Raw genomic sequence first — 25,567 nt, 5'->3', positions numbered from 1 at the left:
TCTGCGATCCTCGCCAATGGGGACGTCTGTTGTACTTCCATCTGCTTTGAGGGACAGCGGATGCCGAAGGTCTGCTCTGTGGAGGGTGACAGCTGGACTGTCCGCCATCTGCCTCTGCAGGTCTGAGGGAGCCGTGATTGCTTTCCCGTCGGGTTACTGTTTATGAAGATGCTCACTGGGGACCTATTTAGTCTTGACTATTTTAAACAGCCCGGGCTGAAGCGTGGGGAAATTCATCTTGGGTGTGTTGACCTTGAACATTTGATCTAGAAGGAGGCCAAGATGTTGGCTCCTTCTTTTCGGACTGCATGTTCCACCCTGGCTTGCAGCGAGCGTCTCCCCGCCCCAGCCCCTGCTGGCAGCTTCGACCTCATGCCAGCTCTCCCTCGGCCCCAGCATGGCCACGCTCTGGCCTCGTGCTTCCTCGTCAGTGCCATGCTGTGCCCACTTTGGAGGCCTCCTCCCTAGGATGAAAGTGTGGTGGCTCCTCCCTAGGATGAAAGTGTTATCACGACTGTACTTTCCCCAGGGTAGCTGCTGACCAGAACACTCCCTCCCCACACTTGATTTCTCGTGCACCCTGTGTTTTTAAATCTCTTTCATCTGAATCCTTGTTTATGTGTTTGCCTGTTTACCATTGGTTTCCCTTTGGGATGTAGCCCCAGGAGAGCAGGGCCTTCTCACTCAGCTCGGTCCCCCAGAGCCTTGAACAATGCCTGGCGTTCATCTGCTGAATGAACTGGAAGAGTCCAGATTCCAACATGCTCTTAAGCCCCGAGTTCCTGCAGTGAGCTGGAGTCAAGGCACAGCTGATGATCTTGACCTTGACCTTGACAACAGTCTAACTCGCCCAGCTCACTCTTCCCCACAGTTATCCCTGTGCTTGCCTTTAGCTCTTGCGAACGAGCCCTCTCCGACATGCTGCGTTCCAGAGACTCGGGGTGGAGGGCCCCGTGGTTAATGTGGACCTACACGCCTTTTGTCTTACTGCTTCAGCGCCCGAGGCCTGCTTTCTTCCCGAGAGCTGTCTCTGGCCTATCTCCAGCAATCTGCCAGGAAGGTATAGACTGAGCGCCCTTCAGCAATGAAACTGGACTTCGGTTGTTTTTGCAAGATGAATTCCGAGGTGATTTTCCAATTACCAGCAGTGGTCAAAGCAACGGAGACAAAAGACTGCTGAGTCGTTGCCTTGGCACGAACGGGCCCTCGTGCCAGCAGGAGCTGGGTGTTGTGTCTTAGTGATGAATGCAGGGAATCAGCAGCTTAAAAACCAATTAGCTTTCTGCTTCTTCGGCTCATGCGGGACAGTGCTGGGCAGAGTTTTGCTGCTTGAGAGCGGAGTTCAAACAGGGCCAGGCGTGGAAGTTAAGCTAGCAGAACTGATGAAAGGGGCAGGTTTCAAGGACATCCGTGCTCCGAGTAGCCTCGAAATGTTCATTTCATTTGATGGAACACTCCTGAGTGGGAATCGTCAGGACAGACGTTAAGGACGCGTTCTAGGTCACCGCGCCTGAAGACACCATGGGGCTTTCATCTGCGAGGGGAGGTTTTTCCGTACAGTTGCCATCCCCAAAAGTGTCAAACGTAGACACATGAATATTCATAAGCTGGCGTTTGTGTTTTCTCTGCAGTTGTTTGTGGGACATTTGGCTTTGTTAATTGCTGTGTTTTGTCATGTGGGTTGACGTCCCGGGGTGACTGATGGCACAGGGTGGGGGGGGGGTCACCCCAGAGCTGTCTTGCAGGCTCAGGGCTAGACATCTAGTCTTGAACATCCAGAAATTTGATTGTCAGGATTCCATGGAATCACCCAGACTCAGAAGGTATTGGTGTGTGGACCAGGGTGCCAAGGTCTTTATTTACAATAAATGCTCCCTTTCTAGGGGGACAGACCCCATGTCTGCTGTCCTCACAGCTGCTGTGAGCAGGGACAGCCATGATGGGGTGGGGGACGGACCTGGTACAGAATCCCAGCTCCACTAAGGGCCCCGGAAGAGCCAGAACCTTTGTGAGCCTCAGTTTCCTTAGTTTGTAAGATAGCCACAAGCTTCCCACTCTCGGGGCAGGTGGAAGGGAGATCCAGGGAAAATACGTGCTCAAGTTTGGGTCCAGCAAGAAGCCCAGAATGGTTTTAATGAGACAGCCAGACGCAGTGGCGACGAGCAGACTCTGGAACCCGTGTGGGGATTCCTAGCCCAGCTGTGGCCACCTGAAGTCAGCTGCTTCCGACTTCTGAGATTCCGTGTCCTCATCGAGACGTTGGGATCAGAATGCGACCTATCTTGTACACCTGATATTGGGTTGAATGAAACACCGTGTGGAAAGCACGGAGCATGGGGACCGTGGTGCCCGGACCTGGTGAGGGCTCAGTTGAAGGGTGGCCAGGGCTAGCGGGCACGTTAGTAGCTGTGATAATAGAAGTCATCACAGCTACAGAATACCACCAGCCACAAAAGCAAAACAGCCTAGAGATGAAGGTCGCCCAGTGAGAACAAAACCGAATGGAGAGTTAGACCATCTAGGGCAGAGCTTCCCAACCTTGGCACTACTGACGTTCGGGCTGGCTGATTCTCTTGGGGGGAGGCTGTCCTGCACATTACAGACGGCTTAGCAGCATCCCTGACCTCTGCCCACATGAAGCCAGCGGCACCACCCAGCTGTGACAACCAAAGATGTCTCTGGACACTGCCAGATGTCACCTGCCTGAAAAGCACCGGGCTGGGCGACCACTTCCGCCAGAGCCCGGAGAAGCCTGTGGTCCCCTACGGCATGCTGCATCACCTACACCTGTCCCGACTCCCACCTGCTCACTGTTTTGCTTCGTTTCTCCTGTTCTCCCATCCTCTCCCTTGTCCTCCACTTTCTGGCAAATTCAAAATGGCTATGACGAACCAAGGACCTGGGGGATCAGCTACCAGGACCCAGGCTCAGCATCCGCCCTCAGGGACATGCCCGCAGACCTTCGACCCCCACCGGCTCCCATCGGAGCTGCCCCCGCTCACGCGCAGGATGCCGCAGCAGACAAGACCACAGCTGTCCCCGCCCACCTGCAGCCTGAGCGGGACACCCCTGCGCCCCACAGGGGCAAACCTCGGCACGGATGCGCTCTTTGGAGGGCTCGTCCTTTTCCTTGGGTAGATGCCCAGCATAGGTCCTAGCGTTGCAACCTCGGGGACGTGAGTTCACCACGCCGCAGCACGGATGCTTGTGCAAAATGGGGACAGTGATTGATCCCCAAGTTGGGTGCTTGCCAGAAGATTAACTGAGATTCCGTGGGTTCTTACCTCTTTTCTCTCCTTTCCACTGATAATCTTATTCTAAATTGCAGCGGCACTTTGTCTGGCCTCTTGATATTTACTGCAAAATGGTTTTTTAAAGGACAGAGTTTAACTTAATGGGTCTAAGCTTTGGTTTTTTGTTCTATTACCCCAATGCCTATATTTGTCTGCATTACTGTCCAATTTAAAATGTTCCTTACCAGCGGAACTCAGTGGTTTGTAAATCTCTATATCATGACTGGAATAGTTTGTCCCGTCGTAATTTGGATTAATGTCTTAGAAGGCCCTGCTCCATGAGTAAAATTTTAAATTATTTACCAATTAAAAGAAGATATTTTATTACTTTCAAACCAAGCAAGAATTGGCCTAGGAAGCCATGACAATAAAACTCTTTAGGGAAATATTAAATAAACAGATAAGAATGACTCAGAACTTCATTTTGTGAGCTCCGTATCCATTGCTCATTTTATGTCCAGCTACAATACCCACCAAGAGATAAGGGCTATGTCATCTCCACTCTGCTTAATGTGTTTGGAAACAGCTGGCGCCCTTAAGTGGCTTCAACAGTCGACAGAAATCTTGTTGACACTGTTAATTTGCTTAGCAAAGCCTTTCTTAAAAGATCTTAAGAGGTAAACTTGAACCCAGCGTCTGTCAGAATTACTAGTAGAGGTCTAGCACTGACATGGTTTGGCACATTTTTGAGCCCTGCAATGTTCAGATCGTGACACCGTCTTTATCGACACTTCACATCATTTAGTTCGGGGTACCCACTGTTAATTCTGTCCTGTTTTATCGATTGATTTTTCATTGGAAAAGAAATGAATTTTTTAAAGATTTATTAATTTATTTTGGAGGGAGAGAGATCGAGAGAGAGAGAGAGAGAGAGTGAGTGGGAGGGGCAGAGGGAGAGGGAGAGACAGAAACTCAAGCAGACTCTGAGCCCGACAAGGGGCTCGATCTCAGAATCCTATTCTGAGATCATGACCCGAACTGAAACCAGGAGTCAGATGCTTCATTGACTGTGCCTCCCAGGCGTTCCTGGAAAAGAAATGATTTTCAAAGGAAATTTTAATTTCCTTCACACGTACCGCCCTCCCTCTGTTCCCGGTGGGTTGAATTTGTCACCTTTGTCACTGTGAGGTCTACTGGAGAACTTGCCAGACCAGACACCAACAGAGCAAGGCCAGAGTCAGGCTTTGTCTCTAACAAGCTGTGTGAATGTCTTCGATATTCAGCTTCATTATTTTCGCACAATCTTTGATTTTCCTACCTCTCACAGTTGTGAAGATTGGATTCGGAAGCGAGCGGATCCAACGATGGAAAGCAGAAATGTTCCATACAAAACCCTGTCAACAGGGTCTCACAGATCTGCAAAATGAAAATGGATGGGTTGGCATATCAGAATTTCAAAAAGATCTTGAAGAGAGTGTACAGAAAGGGAGCTGTAGAGAAAAACAGAAATGTCACAAGGGACATTTCACAAGACACGTTGCCACTTAGAGATAATGTCAAGTTGAAGACGGGAGAAGTGGCGTCTGCGAAGGAGGATGTGGGGAGGGGGGCAGTCAGCCCCGTGATATTTGGTGTCTGGTCAAATCATGACTTAGGGCTGGACAGGCAAGATTAGGAGAAGCCTGGGCCAGCTGCAGTTACTAAGTTTATGGAATATCCTTAAAAGATAAAAAGGCAGCAGTCAACAGCATGGTCCCTGGTAGCCCCCAAATGGAAGTTACCCAAGGGCCCATCAGCAGAGGAATAGATAAACACAATGTGGCATATCCATACAACAGAGTATGATCCGGTCATGGAAAAGCATGACACCCTGCTAATGTGACCACATGAATGCTCCTGGAAAGTATGATCCCAAGGGAAAGAAGCCAATCACGAAAGACCACATATTGCAGGATTCCACTGACGCGATATCTCCGGAATAGGCAAATCCATAGAGACAGGAAGTGGATTGGTGGTTGCCGGGGACCTGGGGGAAGGTGGGACTGGGAAGTGACTGCTAATGGGGAAGTGGCTTCTTCTTGGGGGATGCAATATTCTAAAAATGATTGGGGTGATGGTGGCACAATTCTATGGCTATAGTAAAAAGCACCGAATTGTATACTTTTAATGAATTTCAGGGTGTGTGAATTATATCTCAACAAAGCTGTTACACACAGCGGGGGGCGGGGAGGAGAGAGGCAACCCACGGACAAATAAATGAGAGAAAGCAAAGCGAGCAAGTGTCATAGCATGTCACGGTCACAAAAAGGTGAGACGGGAATGAAAGAAAACCAATATAATTTCTGCTTCCAGGAGCTGACTGGCTGGGGAGAGTCTGGGTTTTGGAGCCAGGACACCTGGCTCCAGTCTTCACACAAGCTTCTCAACCTCCTGGGACCTGTTTCCTCGTCTGAATATTGGGGAGTTGGGGAAGATGATTCATGTGCCCCTTTCCAGCCCTTGCGACCCGTTGACTTCCAAGGATCTCTTGCTGTCCTCTTTCTTCCTTAGCACCCCTCCCAGAAAATCCCACCTGTCACCTTGTTGCTGGCACCCACAGGAAGAGAACCCACTGCCTTACATAACCGTGATGGTTTATATTTTGGGTCTCCTTTGGGTGGGGCACCCATAAAACAAGATTCCTTTTCCTTCCTAAACTGTTGCATAGGATTCTAAAAATAGTTAGAAACCCCTCGTGTGGATCATGGAGATGGTGACCGTTCCCCTATACTTGTGGCCTTCTGGATGCATCATTGAGCAAGTTTAGGCTAAACGCAGGAGTGTCTTGACTTTTGTCTTGGGTCCAATATGTGCTTGTGGGACCAATTGATCACCTTATTTTCCTTCTGGATTCCTGTTTATCTCTTCCGATCTTATTCAAAAGGACTTGAAAGCATTAAGAACAGCACTTCATTTGATGATTGCTCAGTGAAAAACAAGACTGTCATCTGGGAGCTGCAGATAAGCCTGTTTTTCCAGGCCCTCACTGAAGCTGTCATCTGAAAGTTAAAGGTTGAGGGGGCTGGTGAGGAGGAAAGAAAGAACAGCAAAGGAGTTACGTTACAGTCAGTAAAGGTTAGAAATGAATCACAAGATCAGGGTAGGAAACCAAGTAATAAAATAAGTGCATAATAGCAGTTGCCAGGCAGACAGTGGGCTAATACTGAAATGACAACTGAATACAGCGGGGGCTGAGCAACAGAGGAGAGCAGGCGAGATGGAAAACCAGAGGGAGAAAGGCTAAAAGCCAACACAGAGGGGGAGAGCAGAGGAGGCTGTCACTCTGTCTTAGGAGAAATGAAGAAGCCAGACAAATTATAAGTGTACTTTCACTTGGAAACATGATCGGAGAGTCTGCGATTGGCACTCCTGGAGGGGGGGGAAGTGGTGCGGTGCAGTCCTGTGGGTTGCCCTCTCTGACTCCACCCCGGGGATTGTCAGGACTTGCCGAGGTTTGCAGGTATCCGTGAAGTGCAGGACCAGGGTGATGTCTGAGGTTTTGCTGGGTCTCCTTGCTTCTCCACTGGGAAAGAGAAGAGCAGATAAAGGTCACGACTGCTACCGTGATCGGGGGGCCTCTGCACATCCCGCACTCACTGCCGCGGGTGATCGCCCACCGTGGCCCTAGGCAGCAGGGACTATTCTTACCCTTTGTTTCAGATGAGGACACCGAGGCAGCTTGCTTGCTCACACAACAGGGACTCTGTGCTTCTCGCCTCCCTGACCTCTCCCTCCCCCGGCATCCTTCTGAAGCCACGGCACAAGTCGTTAAACCTGCCTTTCCCCAGACACAGGGAGGGGTTTTCATGGACCCCCTAGACTTGGACGACATTGATTTCATCGGTTATGTCACCAAAAGGGAAATGAGTGGGGCCACTCAGAACACTTGATCATCTTTGGCATTTGGTTGCCTTGTGCCTCTCTTCGTTGGCAGTGGCTTCATCAGGCTCTTGGCCAAAATAATGCCTTACGAAGAGTGTGCCTCAGTGCGTCATGGGAACAAATTGCACAAGGAAGCCTGCTCTGCTCAAACATTGGCGGTGCCCAAGCAGCCTGGTGGATCTGGCAAACCTGCGGTTAGCTGAGTCTCAGGTTCACAGAGCAGTTCAGCTCTCGTGTCCTGGCCAGAGTTGGGGTCCGGAGAGACGAGGGCTCCTCCGTCAGTCAACGTGCCCTCAAGCCCACGCCAAGTCACGCAGCCATGAGCCGCAGTGGCTCTGCTGATTGAAGAGGGACTCAATCTCCTTCTAGAAGGTTCTCTGCAGTTCTCAAAGGTCATGACCAAATGAAGAAAGAAATGCTGACTTTAAAATTATGGCCAGCTTCTTGGCCAGCATACTCAGAGAGTGGGCCTGTGTACTTCCTGGGGTGGGACCCAGCTCAGACCCCTCACTTGTCTGTCTCTCTGCCTGGTCCCCACTAAAAGGAAACACACGGCAGAATGAAGGAAGTTTCCGGTGGACTGCCCAGGTAGAGCTAACGTTTCATGAGAATAATAGAAGGGATAATTTGTTTTCTGAGTTTAATTTTATTATATCTTAATGCAAAAAAGGTAAGATAGATTCCCTATGATTTTATAATAACCCTATTATTTTTATAATACCATGCTATTATCATAATCATTTTACTGCAAATGATGAAGTAACTGCATTTCTTATATATTCTCATATTATCTTTTAATACCAAAACTTTGTTTTCTTCCCCCCTCTAATTTTTTTTACTTTCACTATTGAAAAACTTAAAAATATTTTCTCAAGTGGCTCATTCGGGTCTTATTCAGTAGACTTCCTGTAACACCCCTATCCTTCTGCCGTCATGTCTCTTTTCAGCTGGTAAATTACCCTGAAAGTTTTAATGAATAAATGAATAAATGAATAATGACCAGAAAAAGGTCCTATTAAAACAGTGTGTGTTTGGGGCGCTCAGCTGACATCTGGTGAGCCATGACTGATGGTCTTATGATATAAGGTGAACTTAAGACCCCCTCCCCCCCACTTCCTGACTCATAAGAGTTTTTACCGGCACAGTTATATAAAAGAACAGAGGATAAGGGAAATTATTGTTTAATTTCAAAAACACAAATGAATCACTAATACAAAGTGCATTTCTGCTTCAGGCTTTCATGCCCGAAGTGACTCATGGCACGGCGCTGTGTTTTCAAAGAGACGAGCTCAGAACAAGGTTGCAAGTGAGGGATTCTGCAATGTAACACAACGTAGCAGGTAGACAAACGAAGACACCCATGTCACATCATTATAAGCAGCCAGGAAGGAAACACAATTAGGGGACAGTGTGTTGGTGGGTGCCAGGAAGGGCGGAGCCCTGACTGATAAGAAGGCCAACCACGCACCAACCACGCAGAGGGCTCCAGGCAGACATGAGAACAGGAGCAAAGGCTCTGTGGTGGGAACAAAGGTGGCTCAAGGCTGGGACCAAGTTTAACTCCCAGAAGGGAAGCTGACTTTGAAGGGATGACCCCTGTAGCTTTCAAGGACTGACGGGCCCCACCGCCGCGATCTGATACCGACGGCTGGGTCAGCCACCAGAACAGGTCCCTGAAACAATGGACTGAAATATTCAGGATTCTTCTGGTTGCTCTATGGCCTCCCACGCCCCTCTCACCCCTCCAATCAGTCGCCACAGTGGCTGGCCTCGCAGATTGCACTCAGATAGGGGGCGATAAGCGGGAGGTACCATGGAGCAGCGGTGGGCGTGCCGACCAATCGCAAGCCCCCTTTTGTGAAATTGCCTGCAGCCAGAGGTCACGAAGTCTAGGTGCCTGCGGAGAGGATGTTCAAGCCTCCCTTCCTGTGTTTAGGTTTCAGCTCCAGCCTTGGACTTCTTTTTTCAGAGGAACAACATATGTCACAGGCAACTTTTTTTTTTTTTTTTGACATGACAATACCGGGAATAATGAGATACGTAAAGAACAATGAGGAGTTAAGCGTTTCTAAGTATATTTTGAGCAGGCATTACCTCCCATCAGGGCCTTTCAAATGTCACTTGTGGAGTGATCTCCTGTTTGTAGCGAAGCACAAAACTTCTTCGCTGTTCTTCAAAGTATCTGAGAATCTTTTAACTCTGTGTTGAACTATGGGAAGTCGCTCCAGAATTAAAGCACTCAACACCTTTATTTTGAGAAGCTGAGAGGTGCCCATCAAAGCTGCGAGCCCATTCCCTTCTCCATACTGGCTGAGTGCGTTTCTCTGGAAATGGCAGACGTGCCCTCATTTAAATAATGTGACAGCTCGCAAGAAGACATCTGATGAACATCGCATTCAATTGTTAAAAGTACCACAAAGAAAGTCCAAGAAGTTTTTTTTTCCCAAAGAATTTTCATTAATAATTCGCATGAGCTACTTTATCTGTGGTCGCGTCCTGAATGCAATGATTTCATTGCTCTCTCTGCGGACGGAACCTGTGAAGACTCATCTGAACATAAAGGACACCTGGGATTTTCACCGGAAAGAAAATAACAAAGCCTTAGGACCGCCAGAATAGGTTTCACACATTCCGAAACGTATGCAGGAATGTCTAAATGCAGAAGCACTGGATATAAATCATCAAACACACATTTTTTTAAAAAACGTGTTTTGACCCAAAGCGCCTGAATTTTTCATTTACCACCCCAGGGCGGCTCACTGAAAATCCAATCTCGCCGGCTTGGGGCGCCTCACAGTTTTGGGGGTTTTTTTTGAAAAACACTCGATGCTCAGAATGCTTTTGGAGCTCTTTGAACTTTCATCCTGAGGTTGTAGTTGGCCGCGTAGAAATAAATGCTGATGTAGGAAAGACATTAGGGCTCGAAGCCCACGGCCAAGAAAGAATTCTTGAGACGTCTTTGGTGCGAAAAAGTGGTTTTATTAAAGCACGAGGGACAGGACCCGTGGGCAGGAAGAGCTGCGTTGGGGTCATGAGGAGTGGCCTGTTACAGACTTTCAAGTGGGGAGGGGCTTAGGGGTAATGTAAGTCTCCCAGGTATTTTGAAAGCAAGTTTTCCAGGATCCTGAGGGGGGTAGCTATTGTTAGGAAAGGCCATTTATTACTGTTCAGTAAAAATTCGGTCCTGAGACCCTTCAGACGTCTATGGGTGGGCCATATGCTTTGGGGATGATTGCCAACACGTATTGTGCGGGGGGAGGGCAGAGATAAAAGAAGTTTCCAAAGGACTTTTTCTATGTTCACGTAGACTTACAGAATCCTGGGGGTTGGGCTAAGATTGCCTTTTGCCCTTAGCGAAGTATCAACAACAAGGTGGTTGAGTCCCTAGAGGAAGGTCACTCTGCCTGTTTCAAGGACTTGTCAATGGGTTGTAGATAGTAAAGAAATGTAATCATTTTTCTTCCGCCTTTGTTTCCTGCCTCAAACATGACCCTCCAGAGGGCTGCTGCATGGCCAGCCGTCTTCTTCCCAAGATGTACAGGTCTGGGGAGACAAACACCGGGCTTTTCAGTTGGCTATGTTCGAGTTGGGTTGGACAATCGGGTTTCTGGGAGGGGTACCCAGGGACACGTGGGACATATGAACCTGCCCCAGTGCCTGGAGGTTAGCCTTTCCTGCATCCCTATCTTCCTGCTCCTTTGCTCTCCACCCTTGGGCAGGAATGTGGACGCCAACTTACAAAAGGCCCGCCTCGGTGTCAAGTGCATTCTTGATGAATTCTTGAGACAGGCCCCCACCTCCTCCGCGCCCCATCACAGGGGGCTGCGGCCACTGCGGTGCAGTGGGGGTGACGTGGGGTGTCCAGAAACCTGTATTAGCAGGTTGATTAAGGCTAAACCTTAATGAAGCGGCTTTAGCACAGCCCCTAGGAGGGGNCACCCCTCGCCCCGCCCCCACCTCCTCCGCGCCCCATCACAGGGGGCTGCGGCCACTGCGGTGCAGTGGGGGTGACGTGGGGTGTCCAGAAACCTGTATTAGCAGGTTGATTAAGGCTAAACCTTAATGAAGCGGCTTTAGCACAGCCCCTAGGAGGGGAAGCGGCTCTCTGAAGGAGAAAGTGTCCTCGGTGGGAGGAAGTCAGGTCAGGCCAGCCTGAGTCACTGTGCCGTGCGTATTGTGATGCCGACGAGGGCTGCAGAATTCACTGGGGAGGGGACTTGTAATGAGCTGCCATGTTTCCTCTCGCCAGGCTTAAATTAATTTCTTCAAATGTTCCCGTTAGTTAACAATGATTGATAGAGTGAAGATATTATTAATAAAAATTAGGTACCCAGCCCAGGAATGGACTTTTGTTCGCTCCTCAGCACTTCGCAAAGGGCAAGTGAAAAAGGGTATTTTCAGCAGCTTGCGGGTGGAATGAGTCGGGCAGGTGGAAAATGATTCTAGTCATTCATCAAAGCTGTCAAGACCCGTCTCCCACCAGAAGTGTTTACCACGATTCACAATGAGCTCCTGCGTTCTGCTAATAGGAGCCTGTTCGGCGTAACTCAGGAGTTTGAAAACGGCTTAGGCTCTGTGCGGTGCACCTCTTCCATGGAACGCGGCTGTCTTGCGGCTCTTGAGGCCACAATTATGAGAAAGCACCGCGGGACTTCCAGAAAAGTAAACAACGCAGCTCCGAACAACGCTGCTCGGGGTGGCTTCCGAGGAGTCCAAGCCGGACGTGCTCCAGGGAGCTGATGCGTGGGGGAGCAGCGGCATCAGGAGTGAAAAAAGGAGCCGGCTCTTCCACACACATCATGACATAAATCTGATTCAAGGAAATGAGAGAGAAGACAAGGAGACAGGGAAGCATATGGAAAAAGTTAAATAGAAACCCGAGGTGATGCTACCATTACTCTCTGGCTGGGGATTTATGAGGGAGCGGGTTCATGTCCCGGGTGGACTTCCTGCCGGTACCGTGCTCTCAGTGCTTGGTCATTGGCGGCTCCTCAGGGACATTAGCGGACATTTGCTGAGCACCTACTCTGTGCCCGGCGTGGTTTGAGGTGTGGAGGGTGTTGATAGAAGGGAGAACCCAGACTCCTAGGAGTTGGGGACTTTGCCTTTGCATTTGTCCCCTCCCTCCCATGCATAGCACCCCATAGGATTCAATTGTAAAGCAAATTAAAGAATTTGCAACCATAAAGAATATCGCTTTGTTCCTTCCAGTGGTTCTGAGCCTTGGCTCAATGGTGCTAACCCCGTTGTCGGGTTACCAGATCTTATCTCATAACTACCCCACGAAGCAAGAGCTGTAATTGTCCTCAGCTAACAGCAGAGGGAACTGAGGAAGCAAAGAGAAGGTATGAGTTGGCTAGGGCCACGTGGTCAAGATAGGAATGCAAGTATCTACCTCGGGGGCGTGCGTGCCGTTGGCTACATTTTACGGCCTCCCCAAGGACACGATGGGCCCTATCTGCAGATGGAAGTGTGGAGCCAGTGCGTTTCTGATGACCTTCACGGCCAGATAGGATCAATTGCTCTGTGGGGTTGATCCGCCTCTGTATGGAAGTCTGCGTCTGGAAGCCCTGCCCTGCCGCCGCTCTCCAGCCTGGAATGGTTGGCCCTGTTGCCTGCAGAGTAAGCTCCCGGGACTGGGCAGCTGAGGCCAGCCCCGGACACATGACCAGGCCCTAGACCCCGCCGGTCCTGACCCACACCAGCTCTGGACAAGGCAGAAAAGGGTTCAGAAAGGGGGCTTTTATCTCACAGCTTCCTTGTGCAAGCCAGGGAAAGAAAATGGGCATAATCTCACCCCCTTTCAGCAGAAGGACTGCAGGACAGACGTCAACCTGATTGGAAATGGAAGAATCACAGGGTCCACTGTGTACGGAGGGCCCCCACCCACTGCTTCCAGGCTCCTGCCTCAGACACCAACTTCCCGACAAGATGAATTGTCCCCGCCCATGTGGGCCGGTGACTCCGTGCATCCATCGCAGATTTCTCCTGCCTCCAACGATCACATAAATATCCAAAACACAAAAATGAGAGTTTCTTTCCCCCCTTTACCACTTAGTTTACTTGGTCCTCTCTTCAAAGCAGTGCAGGCCAGTTGGGGGAAGGGGGCTCACAGGCATGCATCTTTTCCACCAGACTCCGGGCCTTGTTCAGACAAACAGGGTTTTCTGCATGTGAGACGCGCTTTGCTTCTGTACCAGGATATGAGAACAGCAGTCCCGAGGGGCCTCAATTTCTATATAATTCGACTTGGAAAGGTTTCAAGGTTCCACGGCTAAGTAAGAAGCCCCCCCCCAGCCCCTGATGAGGTGTGCTGGCTGGACCCCCCACCCTGTGTCATTGAGTCTCCGTGATATGAATCCCGACCCCTTGGGAGAGGAGCTGAGAATGTGCTAAGGTTTACGGAGTTTCTGGAATTATTCCCAGCATGGACCAGAAAAGGCATTTCGTTTGGAGCTGCCACGTCAGAGGCAAGTGGCAGAATTTGCATAGTTATCAGTGAGCACCAGGGGGTGGGGGGTGGGGGGTGGCGCTCGGTTCCGGAGGGACCGTCATTTTTTCCAATAGAGTTAACGGCGCCGCAAAGTGGATCCATTTTCTCGCTGCAGTGTACACGCATTGGACTGTTTTTGCGGTAACTATGCAATTAGTTCTTTTTGCCCCCGCGCCTTGCCGGGCGCTGCTGTCTTTTCTCGGTGAGTGTGTTGGGAGCAGTATTTCACGGCGAACGTGCTCTCAGTCTGCATGCTGCAAACTCGGAACGTGGGCCGGCTTCCTCTGTGGTACCTGAGATCAAGGGCCCCGGGCAGCAGGAGGGCCATCTCACTTTAGAACCGAGGAAACCGAGGTCGTCGAGGAGAAGCGAGCCGTCCAGGGACATCTGTCCCTCTGGTCGTCTAGAATGAGCTCTTACGTGGGTCATTCTGGAGAATGGATGAGAGTCCACAGACCCTTAACGCTGCAAGTCCTATGCAGACAAAGCTTTGGAACAAAGGGGATGGTGGGACAGTGGTGATTTGGGCCAAAACCCGGGTTTGCTTTGTCTACAGCATGCGACCTGAGGGGGAGAGCTAAGAGAGGGCCAACGTGAGTTTTTAATTTTGTTTTGTCTTCTCTTGGTTAGCTGTCTTTTCCCACCCAGCGTAGTTGTGCATCCACACTGCCTGACCTGCGACTTTGACTTCCCATTTTAAGGGGAACAAAGACCTCTCTGGCCTCCGACAAGAAGAGAGGCTTAGCAAACACAGGGTCACCAGTCTTCTGAAGTAGGTGAGAGGGAAATAAATGAGACCAAAGCCACTTTGGACCTCAAAACCCATGACCGCGAATGTGAGCAGCAATAACCCGACAGGACTTCATGGACGGAAAAGGCCTTGGTGTGAATCCTATCCATCCCATGCTGTGCAGGCAAAGAGAGCTCAGATTTCCGGGGGAGCTGGCACTGGAACCAACCCAGGGCTCCTGAGTCTGGATTCTGTGTTGACTGGGAGCGGGGTCCTTGCCTCGCTTAGGATGTGTTTGGCTGCAAACTACAGGCCACCTGACCCCAACGGCGTAGGGGGAGTGGTGTCCTTGTCTCACGTGGCCCTGGGTAGAGAGCCATGGAGGCTCGTCCTGACTTGGAGGGCGACTGTCCTGTCACGGCCCGGCGCCGCAGCCTCCGTCGCAGGTGTCGGCATCCCACAGAGGTGACGCTGCTCTCTGAAGGGCGAAGTTGTTCACGGGATGGATGTAGCGTCTCACGCCAAGTCCACCCTGTGCGTCATCTCTGCATGACCGGAGCTCCTTTATGCCTCCCCGTAAAGCTGACTGAGAAAATGAACAAGATTTTATGGAGTCCCTATTTCCATGGGTCACTAATGATTGAAACGGGAGATAACCAGCCCTCTGAAAAGGTTCTAACACCTGGTTATTAACATTCATTGAACATGTCTTGTGGGCACATCTTTGCGGCAAAAATCATGCTTTATTAACATGCGCCAAGCACAGCAGTGTACCTCGAGATTCATTTTTATCTCTTTGCCGTGGAAAGAATATGCAAACAACATCATGACCCTCCCGAAGGAAGATCCCCAAATGGTACAAATTGTTGTCTCTGCTGGGTGAGTGCACACGCAGCCCACGATCAAGGGTTTAAGACATCGCAAGGCCATTGAAAGAAGTGGAACGGATTAGGTCAAGGGGTGACGGCCGGGTGGAGGGTGTTGGATACCTGCCTGCATCCTCGACAGGGCTTCTGATAAGCCTCCTGGTACACCTGCTCCCTACACCTGTTCACTGCTCCCATATCTTCAAAATAAAAGATTGGACTACAGAATCTTTTTTGTTTCTTCATTGAGGTAAAGTGCACATCATAGAAACCCAACCACCGTAAAGTGTGTAATTCAGTGGCATTTAGCGCATTCACAGTGCTGTGCCCCCACCGCCTGTGTCTAGTTCCAAGACATTGTCATCACCCCCAGAGGAGAGCCCCTAACATTAAGCTGGATTAATGTAACATTTTAAGGACCCTTTCAATGACGTGATTCGATGGCTCCAGAATAGAAACTCAACTCATTCACCTGTAAAAGTACCCTCCAGACTGTAAAGACATTAGGATTATCCTCATAAATGGAGAACACGTAAATATTTGTTCCTAACAAACACACCTGGGATTGCCCTGGCAAATGATTCCATGGCAGGTCATTGCACAGCTGAACATCTTTTCTTGTTGTTTGGAAACTTCCGTAACGGGGCCGGCCCGTGCCCATGGAGTAGCATCCTTGCAATGCAGACCAGAATCGACTTGCACATATACACTCGGCTCCCGCACAAGACATGTGGCTTATACACTAGTTTCTCCTCCCCTTCTGGAAAACAACTGTCCCTTTCCCTCTTTACCAAGAAAGGGTTATGCTTTCCTACGAGTTCAGATTCCTGAACTGAGGGGCATTTTTGTGGTCACCCCTATCAGCGGTGGGGTGGAGAGGGAAGGCCAGGATCTTGCAGTGAAGAGCTTCCTCTCGGGAAAATGTCCTCTTTGCATCCTCTGGGTCTCAGCTGTTTCCCTTCTCCAAGGAAGGAATTGGGTGTGATTGGTGGACTCCGTGTATTTTGGCTGTGGAATTCCTTGTTCAAACAAAGATCCAATATGGAACCCTCATAGACACCACAGATGACATCAGGAATGCTGTGCATGAGAAGGCTCTGAGCACGTCTCCCTGGGCCTCCCCCTTGTGCTGTGGGGTGGCTCGATGGAATCNTTTTTTTTTTTTTTTTTTTTTTTTTTTTTGGCTAGCAGATAGCAAAGAAGCCACCAATATAGGTCTCCATCAAACTGCCCTCAGCACCCTTTGTGAGACCCCACCTAAGTTCGTGGCTTCCTTTCCACCGTTTACCTGGAAGGCAGCTGGTCCCCGCTCCCACCCTCATCTGCTCCAACCATTTGAGTCTCGGAAGTTCTAGACTGCCATCCTGTTTCCATGCTGCCTGCTTGGCTGCCCCACTCCACACAGGCTTTCCAGAGTCCTTCTCACTCCTTCCTCGGACCCTGAGGACAGCCAGCCTGCAGCTGCAACGGCAACAAGGGGGTGTGGAAACTCACAAAGAGAAGTGAAGACGTTAACGTTAACTCTGGGGTTTGAGACTATTTTTTTCTCCCCAGCGTCTACTGTTTCTTTCTCCTTCTTCCAACAAAAACAATTTTGTCTGTGTTCCACTTTTTATTTGTTGCTGAAAAGAGGAGAAGTCTTGAACCTTTAGCCACCCTGGAAAAACCAGGCGGTTCCCATGGTGTTTCGTCCAGAAATGACCAGTGCAGCTCACACCAAGAGACCATCACTATTTGCATAGTTCCCTTTGGGTCAGCCATCCTCCCCGGGGGCCCTATCAACGGTGGGCTGAGTGAACTTTGTCCATACTTCTGCCCCGTGTCCAGAACACCTTCACTTCTGCCTGCATCACTCTCTTCTAACAAGCTCAGTACTTCCAGGTACATCTGCAACTCAGTGTTTGCCTTTTCACGTTATTTTGACGAGGGACAGTGGCAAAGGAATAATGCCAGGCTTCCCGGAGGTCAGTGCGGGTAATTAAGCAATTGGCCGAGGGGCGGTGGTGGCCAACTGCGCCTACATTTTAATTGAGCTCGCGCTCTCTCTCCAGGAAAACTCTGAACACAAACACCTTGAATTTATGGGCAGCAGTTAGAACTGCAAATAAGTTCTGGTTTCTTATTTTTGTTTTCAATCTGTGTGTTCTTCGAGGGAATGAAACCCATCACATTTTTTCAGCAAAATGGGAATCTCTACCATTTGGGGAGACGGACCGCCCTGGCATAAACACGTGTGTTGTGTGTGTACGGCCGTGCATTGGAATGGCTAATTTCACTGGTGTCAGATGCGAAGAAAGTGTCCCTCAGCAACTGAGCACTGCGTTGTGGTTGCGTTTAGACATGACACAAACTTACATGGTTGACAGCGCCACTAAGAATGAATTCCAGTGACCTCAATGGGGGAAATAATTTTAAGCTAAATGTAAACCTCTCATCTGGTGTTTATACCGAGAGATTCATTTGGTTGAATAAGAATCTGAGTAAATGTGACATTGCAACGGGTTGGTAATTTCGGTGGAAGATGGTGACATGTGTGTACCTAATGGTGCGGTGGGAACCAAGGCTTCCTGGGTGGTCCTTTAGATACCCTTGGTCTGAGATTGCCATTCCCAGAGTCTCGTATTTCTACAGCTCCTTACAGACACAGTCACGGAATTATCTCTGCACACCCCGCGTTGGAGGCAGGCAAATCCTGACTCACCCTCCTCCGAGGGACAGGGCGCCCACTGGCTGCACTGTTGGGCTGCTTGTGCAGAGTGGGGGCCCGGCCCTGTGCTCCCGACTTCTCACCCAGTGCTCTCGAAATGCCAGCAAGCAGCTCCAGAGTTCATTAAATTGGACTGAAGTTCTTAGGGCTTGCAAAGCGAATTCTTTACAGTCGGCATAAAGGTCTTATTGCTCAAGTGTAATCTAGCAAACCGCCAAGCCCCCTTCACTCCCCAGACACTCAGACTTGCAAGGGCAATGAGAAGCGTGTGGTCATCTCTGCAGGTAACTGCATCCAGCCCCCAAAATGCTTAGAGAATACGTGGAAAGTTCCAGAAAAGTAAATGGCACCTCACAAGGAACAGTGGGGTGGGGTGATCCAGAGCCCCACTAGCTTATGTTCCAATCTTCTCTCTATTGCCTACAACCAGGAGCTGGGAGTAGCCACTTGGCCTCTCTGTGCCTCAGTTTCCTTGTCTGTTCTTAGGCTGTTCATCGGCTCCAGCTCAGAAGGTAGCAATGAGTCAATTGATGCAAAGCATCGAGAACAACGCTTGACATTCGCTCATTCGGTGCCTACTATATGCTGGGAACTGTACTCGCAAAAATTAACAAAATAGGCAGGGACTTCTGCCCTCGCAGAGTTTATTTATTTATTTTATATTTTATTTATTTGAGACAGAGAGAGAAAATGAGCAGGAGAAGAGGGGCAGAGGGAGAGGAAGAGTGAGAAGCAGACTCCCTGCTGAGCAGGGAGCCCGAGGCGGGACTCGATTCCAGGACCCCGGGATCATGACCTGAGCGGAAGGCAGATGCTTCACCAACTGAGCCACCCAGACGCCCTTCTCGCAGTTTATATTTGGGGTGGGGGCACACAGGGGACTCAGCAAGATTATTAGCTCCCGGTGGTCTGACTTTTGCCAAGGAGCCACGTGTTTGCTTACATTTGGGCACATCCTTTCCATAGGCCTTGACTGCGCAGTGACACCTCGCCACGGCGGTGTCCTGCCACCCAGCAGCCAGCGGGACACGGTCTGTGCTGCCAGCAACCCTTGCCGTCCAGGAGGTGCACCTGCCAGCCTTGTGGGATCCCACCTGCCTGTCAGGGGAAGGACAGAGAGTTTTACATCAGCCGTGAACTGGGTCAAAGTTTAGTCAATGACAAATTGTGTAAGAACTTGCTGTGGCTGGTCTGGGGACAAAGGCCTCCCAGCACTCATTAACAACTATCTGTTCAATGATTATCTCCCTGGGGCTTGTTGTGGTGAGCCCGTCCAGAAGCATGAAGGACTGTGGCCCTGATCCAAAGTCTGGCCCCTGACGTCAGAGACGAGCCTCCCTGGGTGTAGCCAAGAGGCGGGGCCTTTCTCCTCAATGGGATTTAAGGCCAGGAGCCTCGGCCACCGAACGGCAAACGCGGCCTTCCCACCGGGAACGCACGTTCACCAGCGGGAAGAACCTCGAAAGAAACCCTTGGATCTCTCCTCGAGATCAAAGAAGAAAGGTAGGGAGAGATTTTTAACGGACATTTCTAGAGATTACACAAACTCGCTTCCTTTTCTCCTTAGAGCTACGACCGTCTCGTGAGGTGCCGCCCAAAGAAGGATGTTGAATTTCTTTGAGGGTGTCTGTTACTTTGTTCAAGAATCCTGTGTTTTCTCTTTCAGGGAACCTTGGCGTCCGCGGCCCTTAGCGCAGCCCTGCAGAGATGCCTCCTCAGCTCCAAAACGGCCTCAACTTCTCAGCCAAAGTCATCCAGGGCACCCTCGACAGCCTGCCCCAGGCGGTGAGAGCCTTCGTGGAGAGCAGCGTCAGGCTGTGCGAGCCTGACCGCGTCCACATCTGCGATGGCTCCGAGGGGGAGAACCAGCAGCTGCTGGACCAAATGGAAGCAGAGGGCATGATCAAGAGGCTGCGAAAGCTGGACAACTGGTCAGCCCCCAGCCCCACCCCCGCTCACACCCTCCCCTCCCCTGCCTCGGGCCTGCTGGCAAGGGGCGGGGGTGGGGGTGGCTGAACAACCAGTGGAGGGTGGGGTGGGTTGTCGACTCTTAAAAAACTTAATGAAATGGCCGGAACCGTACAGACTCGAATGTAATGACATTCATCGAGCAGCTCGAGTCTGTGCAAGACGGTACATACGAACTCTTTGCAAACTAAATCCCTGATAAAAGTGACAGACCTGCTCTGTCCTAAAAGACAAGCTTGTAGACTGCCCCAGCTGGTGTGGTTGTCCGCAGTTACGGGACATTGTCAGTGTGCCCGCTCTCCGCTAGGTGTGGGAGGAGCACAGTCGTGAATGGGACTGGCCCATTCCGACAGGACGACTGGCTGAAGGGAATCCAGGGCCCAGATGCCATGCAAGATGGCGGCACTTCCCTCTCCATTTCTAACCTGTGTGTTCTTTGTCTTTGCAGCTGGTTGGCTCTCACTGACCCCGGGGATGTGGCCAGAATTGAAAGCAAGACAGTCATCATTACGCAAGAGCAAAGAGATACTGTGCCCATCCCCAAAACTGGCCTCAGCCAACTAGGTCGCTGGATGTCGGAGGAGGACTTTGAGAAAGCATTCAGAGCTCGGTTTCCGGGGTGCATGAAAGGTGAGAGAGACATTTGTTTGACTGGGAAAAATCAAATAAAGCAAAGGTGAACTTATTATTATTATTATGTCTTCTTAATGGTAGTTGTTACAGCCATGAACACTCCCGTGGCCTCAGATAACTTTAGACCCATGTATGAAACTGGCAGCGTATTGAAAATGTCTGGCTCACTTCTGGGATTTAGGATAGCTTGGCAGAACCCAGTTGTACGTGTACGAAAACTCTTATCATTTTGGCATTTCGTTCACTTTCCAGTGGAGTCTTCAAAATTAGGGGGGTGCTGGTAGCAAGGGTGTGATGTGGTTAGTGGGAACTGTGAGGCTAGGCTCACCTGCTCTGTGGTTGCGGGATCATTTCTCACCAGTTCCCACCGACTGGCCCCCACAGGTCGCACCATGTACGTCATCCCATTCAGCATGGGGCCCCTGGGCTCACCTCTGTCGAAGATTGGCATCGAGCTGACGGATTCGCCCTACGTGGTGACCAGCATGCGTATCATGACGCGGATGGGTACTGCCGTCCTGGAAGCGCTGGGGGACGGGGAATTCGTCAAGTGCCTCCATTCTGTGGGATGCCCTTTGCCTTTAAAAAGTAAGCATGTTACTTCAGAATCGGAAGTTCAAACAAATAAGCTTGGCCTTAACCCCCCGCCCCCTGCCCCGGGCCTTTGCTCTGGGGATCCCCAGATGGGGATGTGGCACACTCACCTGGGATGTGTCCTCCTGTGCAGAGCCTTTGGTGAACAACTGGCCATGTAACCCGGAGCTGACACTCATCGCGCACCTGCCTGACCGCAGGGAAATCATCTCCTTCGGGAGTGGGTATGGCGGGAACTCACTCCTTGGGAAGAAGTGCTTTGCTCTCAGGATGGCCAGCCGGCTGGCGAAGGAAGAGGGTTGGCTGGCAGAGCACATGCTGGTAAGATGTAGGGAGCTCTGCAGGCACGCGGTGGGGACTTGGAGGTGGGGGCACGGAGGTCCCAGTATGTTCTGAAGCGCATCTCCCATCAGGCAGGACCTGACACGCCCCGAGGAGGACAGATGTAGAAATTCCACCAATGGTTATTAATGCCTCTTTTGAAGCACTTCAGATGCAATGGGACCAGAGCAGTCCCTTAGACTTTATTATCTATAGTGTTCGTTTTGATACCTGAAGACATGGATCTGGGGAACCTCCTTTTGGGGCTTCTGGGCACTCTCCTCGACTGAGCTACTGAAGGAACAGATTAAGGAGGACTCTTGCCCCCAACAGATCCTGGGCATAACCAACCCCAAGGGCCAGAAGAAGTACTTTGCAGCAGCCTTTCCCAGCGCCTGCGGGAAGACCAACCTGGCCATGATGAACCCCAGCCTCCCCGGCTGGAAGATAGAGTGTGTGGGTGATGACATCGCCTGGATGAAATTTGACCAACAAGGTGACTCTTTTAGGCCCAACTGTTGACAGTAATAATTGGACCTAAGCGAACTTTTGGCTTGTAAGATGTGCCAAATCCTCTCAAATCCAGTGTTTGGATTTTTAAGTTAGTTATCGCACATCTTGCAAAGCCTTAGGAATATGTATTCTGTAAGCATTCTTTAATTTAATGTAGAATCTGGATTGAAATGGAGCCATATGTCGCTGCTTGTTGACACAATAAATTTGTTAAAATAGTACTGGTGGAAAAAGGACGAGGGAGAAAGTGTTGTAAAAGTGTCAAAGTGGAAAGTAATGCTCGGATGGGAGAAAAGAGAAACCTCTTCGAGGAGAGGAGGGAAAAAAGACGTAAGAATTTGGAGCAAACATCAGCCTGGCCACTCACTCCTACTTCTCTGGTTTAAAACTTGGCAGGTAACTTAAGGGCTATCAACCCAGAAAATGGCTTTTTTGGTGTGGCTCCTGGAACGTCTGTGAAGACCAACCCCAACGCCATTGAGACCATCCAGAAGAACACCATATTCACCAATGTGGCCGAGACCAGCGATGGGGGCATTTACTGGGAGGGCATCGACCAGCCGCTGGCCCCAGGCATCAGGATCACTTCGTGGAAGAACAAGGAGTGGATCCCCCAGGATGGTGAGCCCCTCTGGAGGCCCCGGGGCTCTAGCCTACAAGCCCTGCTTGTTTGGGCGAGACGCTAAGGGGCCTCTCCTCTCTTGCTGTCCTAGGGGAACCTTGTGCCCATCCCAACTCACGCTTCTGCACCCCTGCCAGCCAATGCCCTATCATCGACCCCGCCTGGGAGTCTCCGGAAGGGGTGCCCATTGAGGGCATCATCTTCGGGGGCCGCCGACCCACTGGTGAGGCTCTCCTTCATTCAGCCTGGGAACGTGGGTGTGTTGGCTACCAGGGGACAGCCATGGAATCTCGCCTTTCTCATGACCTTGTCAGAGGCCGCCAAAGGTCTCCAGCTTCCAAAAAGCCAGGATAATCGGCAAGGCACCGAGAGCCTTTCTGGATCCTTGACCTAACGGAGCTCTCTCCAGAGTCACTTTCTGTTGCGTGGCCTCGGTGGTGTAACGCAGATGGCAGTTTCGCGCACTTTCGCTTTGGGGGGGCAAAATTAGCTCAGTTGGAAAGATACCGTTCTGTCATGTCTTTCCAGATGCCATCGCCTGCCAAAGGGTCTGGGTCAAAGCCTTTAAAGGACGTTTCTTTTCTCCTGCTGCAGGTGTCCCCCTGGTCTATGAAGCTCTCAGTTGGCAGCACGGAGTTTTTGTGGGGGCGGCTATGCGATCAGAGGCCACAGCGGCTGCAGAACACCGAGGTAAATCAGAGGGAAACTCTAAAAACACAAAGGGTGACTGGCGTACTCTCTGTCTCTCTGTCCGTCTCTGCCCGTCCATATGTGTAGTGAGAGAGAGACAAACCCATGCGTGCTTACGTCAGCAGTGAATGCTGCCGATATTGCCCTGTGAGAGCGTTCCCCAGCACATCCCCCTCTCTGCTTACAGGCAAGGTCATCATGCACGACCCCTTTGCCATGCGGCCCTTCTTCGGCTACAACTTCGGCAAATACCTGGCCCACTGGCTCAGCATGGCCCAGCGCCCAGCAGCCAAGCTGCCCAAGATCTTCCATGTCAACTGGTTCCGGAAAGACAAGGAAGGCAAATTCCTCTGGCCGGGCTTTGGCGAGAACTCCAGGGTGCTGGAGTGGATGTTCAACCGCATTGACGGGGAAGCCGGTGCCAGGCTCACGCCCATCGGCTATGTCCCCGAGGAGGGGGCCCTGAACCTGACAGGCCTGGGGGACATCAACACGAAGGAGCTCTTTCACATCTCCAAGGAGTTCTGGGAGAAGGAGGTGGAAGTTGTCCAGAAGTACCTAGAGGAGCAGGTTAACACCGACCTCCCCTGCGAAGTCGAGAGAGAGGTCCTTGCCCTGAAGCAGAGAATCAGCCAGATGTAATCAGCCCGAGAGCTTCACCTGTGAAATCATCCCCCTCTCCAGTCCCTGCGAGGTGCTGGGACTAAGAGGGAGTGGGATGTCCCGCACCAACACCACCTGTCCTGCTGGGACCATCACGATGATGAGCAGATTCATTTTTCAGATAAGACCACAGAGTACAGGCTCGTAACTGTGAGATCGGGGAGGGAAATCTTAGCATGCCTCCAAAATTCACTCTCCAATGCACCTTTGTTCAACCCCGAGGACACTAGGCAGTTAGGCTTTCCTGTTTNTTTTTTTTTTTTTTTTTTTTTTTTTTTTTTTTTTTTTATCACTGTAGCTCTATCAGTTAGCTGGAATGCACCGATAAAATACTTGAGCTGTATATATGGGTGTGTGAGTGTGTGTGTGTGTCTGTCTGTATTTCTTGTTATCTGAGATGTATATAATACCTTTGGAAAAATCTTGGGCAAGATTCTCTACTAGTTGTCACTAGAAAGAAATGTTGCTTTATTATTAATATGTGTGTTTAAATTATTTTTATATATCCTTGTTACTTACCTTGATGTAATTCCAATTTTTTCCCTAACGCTTCTTGGAAAAATTACAAAATAAACTTTTGTAGAAAAGATGGATTTGTTTGCTTGGTTTTTCTTATCTGATCCACCAAGAAGCAAGGAACTCTCTGATGAAACATCGTGTGGCCGGAACCCCTCCAAAGGAGGTGGGGACATCAGGACCATTCCTCAGGAGGGGGTGAGATGGGAGGGCGGAGGGGGGATGGAGGAACGGAGAGGGGCCGGATGGGAAGTGTGAGCAGAGAGAATGTCACCCAGGGATGCCATGGCACCACAGTTCTGGTTTTTGGAATTAACCACCAGTTAGTGTCTAGAAGCCACTAGTTAGTGCCATTAGATGGTAGGTCTTGCGTCACCAAGTAGGAGAATTTAAAATGTACTCTTTGACAGAAGTTTGGCTCTGGGGGCTCAGCCTCCCACACTGAGGAAATTGAGGCCAATTTCACAGGCCTTTGTCAGTAAATGTTTTGACCAACGCTTTCTCAACTGTCATTCACAAGGGATTTTGACCAACGCTTTCTCAAATGTCATTCACAAGGGAGGAGAGTAGAGAGGAAACCAAGCAGAGTCCCATGGTGCAAGCGTTCATTGAGCACCTTCTGTATACTGAGCAGCGTGCCCACAGTGGGCTGCCCTGACAGGAGCAGGTGGTGTGGTTTGACCTCAAGCCCTCACCTGGTCCCTGGGCTCATGGCATTTATTGGGCGGTCAGGAGCAATGCAAACGAACCCGACGCCGGGTTTGGCACATGTGTTCTGCAGATAAACATGGCGTCCTTGACTTCCTGTCTCCCCGTCTGGGCACAGGAGGCGAGAGCGGCTTGACTCCTCACCTCTCCAGCGAGCCCCACGTTCTCAGATTAATCACCACACCCCCGCACCTCGGCTCTCCTCGCTCCCACCGCCTGCAAACTCACTCGTTCCCCTAAACTCCCTGGTTCCTTCTCCACATGGAGGGTGAAGCCAGGATCACCTCAATCTCATAGATGGGGAAACTGTGGCCAGGAGCATCCATCAGAGCTGGGAAATGGCAACCAGAGCTTTCTTTCCCTTTAAAAAGCCAAGAGCCGACCTGGCT

The 25,567-nt window shown here is 50.5% G+C and overlaps 1 protein-coding gene across 1 annotated transcript; it reads left to right on the top strand.

Moving 5' to 3' along the window:
• The first annotated feature begins 19,346 nt into the window (after positions 1-19,346).
• On the top strand, positions 19,347-24,543 carry PCK1 (phosphoenolpyruvate carboxykinase 1). The gene is made up of 10 exons (XM_002915524.4): positions 19,347-19,453; positions 19,617-19,881; positions 20,367-20,548; positions 20,936-21,139; positions 21,279-21,466; positions 21,800-21,962; positions 22,376-22,600; positions 22,693-22,824; positions 23,196-23,291; positions 23,479-24,543. The coding sequence occupies exons 2-10, from the start codon at positions 19,658-19,660 to the stop codon at positions 23,931-23,933; spliced, it is 1,869 nt and encodes a 622-aa protein (XP_002915570.1). The 5' UTR covers positions 19,347-19,453; positions 19,617-19,657; the 3' UTR covers positions 23,934-24,543.
• Positions 24,544-25,567: the final 1,024 nt, after the last annotated feature.

This window comes from Ailuropoda melanoleuca, chromosome 13 (assembly GCF_002007445.2).
Source record: "Ailuropoda melanoleuca isolate Jingjing chromosome 13, ASM200744v2, whole genome shotgun sequence".
Taxonomy (NCBI): Eukaryota; Metazoa; Chordata; class Mammalia; order Carnivora; family Ursidae; genus Ailuropoda; species Ailuropoda melanoleuca.
The sequence above is the reverse complement of the archived record's forward strand: the minus strand, read 5'-3'. Positions and strand labels throughout refer to the sequence as shown.